This window comes from Scleropages formosus, chromosome 7 (assembly GCF_900964775.1).
Source record: "Scleropages formosus chromosome 7, fSclFor1.1, whole genome shotgun sequence".
Classification (NCBI taxonomy): Eukaryota; Metazoa; Chordata; class Actinopteri; order Osteoglossiformes; family Osteoglossidae; genus Scleropages; species Scleropages formosus.
Genome location: NC_041812.1, coordinates 11010635 through 11018760, shown reverse-complemented (window position 1 = coordinate 11018760; position 8126 = coordinate 11010635). Strand labels below are relative to the sequence as shown.

At 48.7% G+C, this 8126-nt stretch overlaps 1 protein-coding gene across 1 annotated transcript in view; it reads left to right on the top strand.

Annotated features, from left to right (window-relative positions):
- The first annotated feature begins 4538 nt into the window (after positions 1 to 4538).
- Positions 4539 to 8126, top strand: part of gpr158b (G protein-coupled receptor 158b) — a 38462-nt gene continuing 34874 nt past the window's right edge. Inside the window, 1 exon segment of the mRNA XM_029253301.1 lies at positions 4539 to 5778. Coding sequence (XP_029109134.1) covers positions 4799 to 5778 — 980 coding nt within the window. The 5' untranslated portion in view covers positions 4539 to 4798.

Sequence of the window (8126 nt, the reverse complement as noted above, 5' to 3'; positions counted from 1 at the left end):
AAGCAGTGATCATATCGATCATATTCAAATACTGCTTCAGCCTATAGGTAGATACCATCACACCTGCAAAGGTAGCGTCTGTGCATGAACAGCCGGACCATGTCAGCAGGTGCTGTGGGGCACGGGAGGGAGATGGGATTAGTCGCAAGGCTCCATTTCCTGAGGCTGCCAGGAGATATGGATCATATTAGGGAGAGATGGTTTGCTGGATAATTCACGTGGGCTGGGTGATGGAATCCTCCACTTCTCTCTTTAAGACATGATTTTCTCCGTCCGGAACTGGTCTTCCACACAGCCCATGACCCTCTGAACAGGGACAAGATGTCCGCTTATTGACAAGACACATTCAAAATTTGCACGAATTGCAATGTGCCCTGCAGCTCTGCATTGGGCAAGCAGTTAGTGATGGATGGATGGATGGATGGATGGATGGATGAGTCCTTGCCTGTACCATAGTAAAACATAGCCTAGAAAATAAACTACGCTTACTACAAAACCCTCCCTGTCTGTACATAGGTTGGGGTTAGGAATTTAGAAATATCTGATCTTCTGTGTTCTGTTGACCTTTTTATCTAATTTTTCTTACCAAAGCAGACCATCCATCTACCACAATATTAAAATATCTGTGCACATTGGCTTTTGATTGGTCTTTATAGTTCTCAGCTCTGCGGCAACAGAGCTGGTTTTGTTCAGTTGTCTTTTGACATATTACAATGAGAACACGACGAGCGCCTGTTCGGGATGCTTTAATCAAATCTCCCCAGCTGGTCTGCTCACACGAGCTGACATTTAACAATTTGACAATTTAGCAGAGAAAAACTCATCCCAGCTGGCTGCCCCGCTCTTCCCCGTTTGAGCTGGAACTATTTAATCTGTAGGAATGGAGTGGAAGGGAATCGAGCGTAAAGAGATGTTTGTTCCCGGGGCTCCAGTGTCACATGATGAGAGGTCACACAAAGCCTCTGTTTTCTTCTCCATGCAGTTCTGGAATGAATGGTGGTGACTCTGCTGACCCTGTGTTCCGAAGTAGGTGAAGATGGGTCACAGCGGGCAGAAGTATACCACCTGGGTGTGGAGAACGGTGTGCAAACTGGGTGGTACGGTGGCACAGTGGGTAGCACTGGTGCCTTGGAGCTTTTGGTTTGTGGGTTATTCCAATGCTCATGAGTGAGTTTCTTCCAGGTGCTCTGGTTTCCTCCCACAGTCCAAAGACATTTGCTTCAGGTGGACTGGTGACAAGAAATTGCCTTTATTTTATGTCTGTGGATAAGTGTGTTTTGTACATTGCTCTGATGTGTGAATAGTGTGATGTATCTTGCATTGTATGTTGTTTTGGATCAAGTCATCAGCTAAATAAAAATTATAATAATTTTAATGAGAATGAGGAGATGGGGCAGACTGGCTGTAGATGGCCTATTAAGTGTGCTGGATGGGTATGGAGAGGAAGCGATTGGGTGGGCAGAGTGTGTGTGTGTGTGTGTGTGTGTGTGTGTGTGTGTGTGTGTGTGTGTGTGTGTGTGTGTGTGGAGATCAGAAAGCGTGGCGCTTGGTGTGAAACAGGTTCTCGTGTGGGCCGTGAGCATGTGTACAGGTGTGATGAGTCACAGCGCCTTATGCCTCACGGTTGTCCTTCAAAAATCACACCAAAAGTCCTGGCCATGAAGAACAGAGGCCATCACCAAATACCCCTTCCTTGATATCTTGCATTACATCTCCTCCAATCGCGTTAAGCTCATCATCACGGTTGCTTGCCGCTATGAAAGATAAAAGGCTCCACATGAAAAGGATATGTTTTTTTTTTTTTTTCAGAATTTCCTTCTATTTTGAGCTCTCCAGCAATCTGCGGAATTGTTTAGCGGGAGCCCTTCCTCATCAATTAGACTGTGCTATCTTCTTCATTAGACGATGAGCCTTTCACACCATGTGTTTGCTATTGACAGAAATACCTCCAAGGATACTCATTCGCTTAGAAAAAACTTTTAAAACCTCGCTTTGCTGTTTAAAGTCTCGTGTTGGAAATATGAATATAGCAGAAAATGCTTTCAACCAGTTTATCTTTTAATTACTTATGTTGAGATGATGGAATCATGAACACAGCAGACTGTAAGAACATGAGGACAGTCGTCTAACTGGAGGTTGCAAGGTCTTGGTGTTTAGGCAACACTTCGAGTTGAGTTTAAGATGCATATGTGTTGTACAAGTACATCTTAGCTGGGTTTCAGAGCCGGGGATACCATGGTGCAGTTATATCTGCAGGACTGAACCCTTACTCATATCTCAATCAGGTTGCGGTAATTGCAATTTCATGGCTTCCGTCACTCTTTCGCTTGTAAAGCCCCTTTTTCCCAGTTTAAAGTCCTGCGAGCTACAAATCTGCAGACATCAAAGGGGATGTTTCATGTGAGCTTGTGGGTGTGTGTGTGTGTGTGTGTGTGTGTGTGGATGAGCAGGGAGACTTTGCTCTGGCAAAAGAAAGCTGGCAGCCGTCTCGTCCTGTTCGAATATCTGCATGGCCTCGTAATTAAGTACATGTACATAACATACAGAAGCACACATGTGCACAGACTGTCCACATGGAAGCTGTTTGAAAATGCAGTATCCATAGAATTTTAACCCTTTTAAAAATATTTTCTGTTTACACTGTGTTCATTCATTTGGTATTTTTCTGCTAAGCAATTTATGGTGTTAATCCGCTTACAGTTATTTATCTATTTACGCAGCAATTTTACTGTGTCCATTCAGGGTAAGTACTTTGATAATGGGTACTGCAGCACGAGGTAGGATTTAAACCTGGGTCCTTTGAGTGCATGGCTGGAGCCCTAAGCACTATGCTACCAACTATCTGCACTTTTTTCCACTTTAACACATTTTCAAGATGGAAATGTAAAGATAAATACTGCTCTGGGCAGCAATTTGTGATGCTGTAGTAGTCCTGGTGTTGTCCTCAGCAGATAGATAGATAGAGTCTGCATGTTCTCCATGTGTTTGATTACTGACAAGACCTACAGTTTTCATAAGTGTTGATGTGCGGGAAATTAAAGTTTGGTCAAGAAGGGTGTGTGGTGAACGGCAAGATCGTTTGTCATGAACTGTTCCTGTCTGAGTCTCTGGAACCATTGTGATACCTGCCAAGGAGGACTGCTCCATCGTGAGAGATTGACGAACGTTGTGAAGATGGGGGTGGTGGCGAGGTTGCTGACTGGTCACGCAGTCATGCAGAGATGTTCTGTCAGACAAGAAGGCCTGTCATCACCGGTCACCTCAACCCAGCACTTGTTTATATAACCCTGCTCATTGGGGTCATGCTAAGGATAATTTTGTGACTGGCGCTCCTCGCATGTAGTCAGCAGTCAGTCAGCATTTTCCACTCACGTAGGAAGTGCATGCCAAAACAGTTCCAAATGGCACACAGAAAACATTTGCAGTCCACCGCAAAGGCTGGGTGGTGGGTCAAATATGTTGATGCAACAACTGGAGGTCATCACAGAAGCCTTTGGGGGGTATTAAACACATCTCTCCAAGTGGGACACCTTTCCTTCACTTGCATGTGTGAGGTGGCTGTGACTCAGCACTCATGCCAGTGACCTAAATACATTTAACTGAAGGAAAACGAACAGTCGCAGGTGGGGGGTTCTGGAAAATGGGCCAATTTCACACTTCATTCACCCACCTGTTACTCTGCACACTTGGAGTTGAGCAGCAGTTAGGCTAGTACAGGCTATTCAGTGACGGGTGGTTTGGTGGCACAGCCGGTAGTGCTGGTGCCTAACAGGTCTATAGATGTGGGTTCAAATGTAGGCTTGATTCTCTTGAACTCTGTGTGGAATTGCAAGTCCTCCCAGCATCTGCGTGGGTTCCCTCCAGGTGCTCTGGTTTCTGCCATTGATCCAAAAACATGTGCTTCAGGTGGACTAGTGACTCTAAATTGCCCTTAGTGTGTGCATATGAGATTGAATGAGTGCGTGTGAGAGCCCCGTGATAGACTGATGTCCCGTCCAGGTTGCACCCTGCTTAACATATTATGTTTCCAGGATAGGCTCTGTATCACCATGACCCTACACTGGACAAGTGGCTGTTGATAACGGATGGCTGGATATTCAGTGATCAGGGAGTAAAATTCATACACTGTATCAGTATTAAGCGTTTGTTGCCGGTATGAGTAGAAAAAGGGTTATTCCTACTCTGCATTTTAGGTGCACAGAAGGTGTTCATATAATAACATTTCCTTGTCAGCTTTTGGTGGTAAAAAAGGGATGTTTCATAAAGAATAAAGGAGTTATTAAATTAGCAAGCACAGATGAAGCCCTCCACCCCCTGTGGAGCCCATTAAGGCTCCCATACCTTTGATTTCAGCACTTGAGAGCGCTGTCCGCGCTCCACCCAATCAATGCACACCTAAGCAAAGACTGACACCCAAACTGGCCATTTGGAAGCCGGGAACACTTTAGGGAGCCTATAGGAGAACGTAGGGGGCGGGTTCTAAGACTAATCTGTTTCAGCGGCCCCCTCTGGCGTGGTTTATAGGCGGGGAGGGTGGTGTGTATGTGCGTGTGCGAGCGTGTGTTTTCGAAAGTGAGTCACGATAGTGCGCGTCCAGTAGTGGGGATATTTAAAAAGGATATTCATTTTAACGAACAGGTCAGGACCGACAAATTTCGGACTGACGGCGAGCGGGCAGGACGGGAGGCAGGATGTGAGGAGCTGAGAAGCGGACCTCCCACGGACACCTCCCACGGACACCTCCTCCTTGCATCTCATGCACCTTATATTCTCCTGGAATTAATCTGACTCTTCGAGGATGATCCCGAGCCAGAGGAGAGCCCCCGGCGACATGGCTGTTATTATGGTCCCTCTGCTGATGCTGCTGCTGCTGCTGCTGCAGGAGGTGGGCTTCGCCCTCGGGTCCAACTACGGCTACGTGGAGTGGTCGGAACAGGACGGAGATGCGGACGGCGCGGGGCGGCATCCCGTACACAGCACCCACGCCAGCGTCCAGGAGACGCAGCATCCCCCGACCCGGCCCGCCACCGAACGGCCTGTCCTGGCGCACCGCATCGAGGAGGACCTGCCCCGCGTGGTGACCGCCTTCCTGCACACAGGGGACACGTCCGCGCTGGCCCGCGCCCCCTGTGCACGCAGCTACGAGCTGAGTAGCCTCCGGGGCGCCCCTCGCGGCGTCCTCACGACGCACGAGTCGCTGCGCGGCGCACGGGACGCGCTCGCGCGCGCCGCCAGCTTCTTGAGCGCCAGCCTGCGGGTCAACGGGTCCCGGGAGCACGACCTGCGCGGGGGCGCGCGCTGGTACCGCGCGCTCGTTCGGAGCATGCTCGAGGGGGACCCCAAGCTCCATCGGGCCGCGATCACCTTCCTCCCCGAATTATCATCATCGTCATCGTCATCATCACCATCATCTTCGCCATCATCAACATCTTCCAGCCCCCACATCCTGCTACAGGCCACGAGGGCAGACCGCGAGGTCGTCGTCCAGGACTTGTCATCCACTGCTCACGTGCACCTGAAGAACAGGACACCCGAGTGGGAGTGGATCAGCGAGCTGCGGGACAGGAGGAAGCCTCACCTGCACAACAGGAGGGCCATGGGTTCGGGCGCAGTGCCCACCAAAGCTACGGGGGACGCGCACGTGCACGATAGGACTCACGTGAAGTGGTCGGCGCCCTACCTGGAGTGTGAGAACGGGCACTTTGCCCCCCACTGGCTCCTCTCTCTGTCCGCGGGCTTCTACAAGTTCAAGACGGACTCGAGCCCCGAGATCATGAGGTACGCGTGGGACAGGTGTGTGCGTGAGTGAGTGTGTTTGTGAAACACACACACAGTCTTTGGATGGATGTCATCATGTTTTCCAGACTTCGATCTTTCATAACGCGCATTCCAGAGAAAGAGTCCATCTTCGTACAAAAACATTATAACAAATGGAATCGCACAAGCAAGCAATAAAATATCTTGTATAAATAAAAAGTGGGTGTGGGGGGGTTGGGGGCAGGTCCATTGAACCGCACTCTCTTAGGAGCTGCGCGTGCGAGTCGCTCGCTCGTGCCCGTTGAGAGCGCGCGCGCGTGACGCCACATGCGGGGGGAGCGACTAAAAATAGCAGAGCATGTTATTCTGTTGCGGAGAGACTCCCCCAGCTCCTCCGGCGTGTCCCACTGCTCGTGCCCCTACCGTGTGAATCACGTGGAGAACTCACCACGACCACGCGCGGTCCACTGGCCACATAGAGCGGACGAGCTGCGCTTTGCCTGCATGATTCATATGCGAAATGAATAAATGTAAAAGAAGCCTTTTCTATTCAAAAACCGCAGCCGTGTGATCGGTGTCTCCTGTGCGTGGAGGTCTCTCTGTTATGAGAACATTCTTCAAACGACTTCCAATGAACTCTGTAGTGTTACCAGCCCACACACCTTTTTCACCGAGGTGACTTATACATTACTTACACTGGGTCACTCATCCATACATCAACATATTTTTATTACAGTTACTTTGCTCAGGTGACCCTAAGAAATCACACCCTTACATTTATTCATTTAGCTGACACTTTCCTTCACAGCAACTTACAACATTCATTTACCTACAGTTATTACCCATTTATACACACTGACTGAAACCACTTGTCCCAACCACAGCCTAACCCAGCAACACAGGGCGTAAGGCTGGAAGGGGAAAGGACACACCCAGGACAGGACACCAGTCCATCGCAAGGCACCCATTTATACAGAGGGGTAATTTAGGGTACATACCTTGCTCAAGGGTACTACAGCCAGAGGTGAGATTGAAACATGCAACAACTGGGGCCAAAGGCAACAACTCTAACCACTATGCTACCAGCTGTCCACTTTAGCACTCTTAACCCCTTTTACACAGCCTAGATGACACACACACACACACACACACACACACACACACACACACATTTTCAGAACCACGTGTCCCATACGGGGTCGCGGGGAACCAGAGCCTACCCGGTAACACAGAGTGTAAGGCCAGAGGGGGAGGGGACACACCCAGGACAGGACGCCAGTCCATCACAAGGCACCCCAAGCAGGACTCAAACCCCAGACCCACCGGAGAGCAGGACTGCGGTCCAACCCACTGCGCCACCGCACCCCACTCAACACTGAAGTAATTCAGATCTATTACATTACCCAAATGTTCAACAGCAGGCACCTCCTTGAGTCTAGAGCACACAACCTTCAGGATCCAAGTCTGTGTCTGTAGTTCCAGCAAGGGTTATTATTATCATTATTATTATTATTATTGTGTTTTTACTTATTCATCTAATTTCTCCATCCAAGGGGGCTTACAATGTTAATTTACAAAGTTACATATAGTGATTCACCCCTCTGTACAGCATCTTAATTTTTACTGTATCAACTGAAAATATGCACATTTAGAGTAGTACAGCTGGAGGTATAGATTCAAACCTATGACATACTGATTGAAAGGGGGCAGGTCTAACCACTCTGCCGCCTGTGTTTGTGCAGTCTGATTTATTGTTCCACAGTAATGGAAGAGGGCTCATCTTCATGTCCTGAGCAGGAAGCAGGAGTGTTGTGTGGCCTCCATTTGGGACGTTCTTTTTATGGGCATCACTTAGATTAAAACACAAATTAATGTGTGTGCATTCAGTTCCTTACTGAATTTAAGAGGTGTAGCTTGTCTGCTTGTTTCAGCAAAGAATGCGTTGCTGTACGATTGTGTGTATGTGTGTGAGTGTGTGTATAAGGTGAGGTTCGTGCTGTTAATATGAACCATTTCCCTCACCAGTGGTCTCGGTGACGGTGCTGTGCGAGACAGCAGAATGGATATGGGTTCCCAGGGAATACTCTGCTCCTGCACTTTTGAATCCGCCCTTCGGCCCTTTGACCTTTTGGATGCTTTATTAACGTTAAAATTTTAACACGACTCGCTTTTCGGTAAGCAAAAAAGAGAGCCTTGAGTTAGCTGATTTAAGGATGGAACCATGACTGCTCTGCTGATGCGAACAAGGAGCAACAGGTGGTGTAGCTCTTAGACCTGCTGAGTGAAAGGATCCGGGTTAAGATCCCACCTCCTGCTGTAGTAGCTTGGGTTGAGGTACTTGTCCTTGATTCATCCGGTAAAAGTTGGCT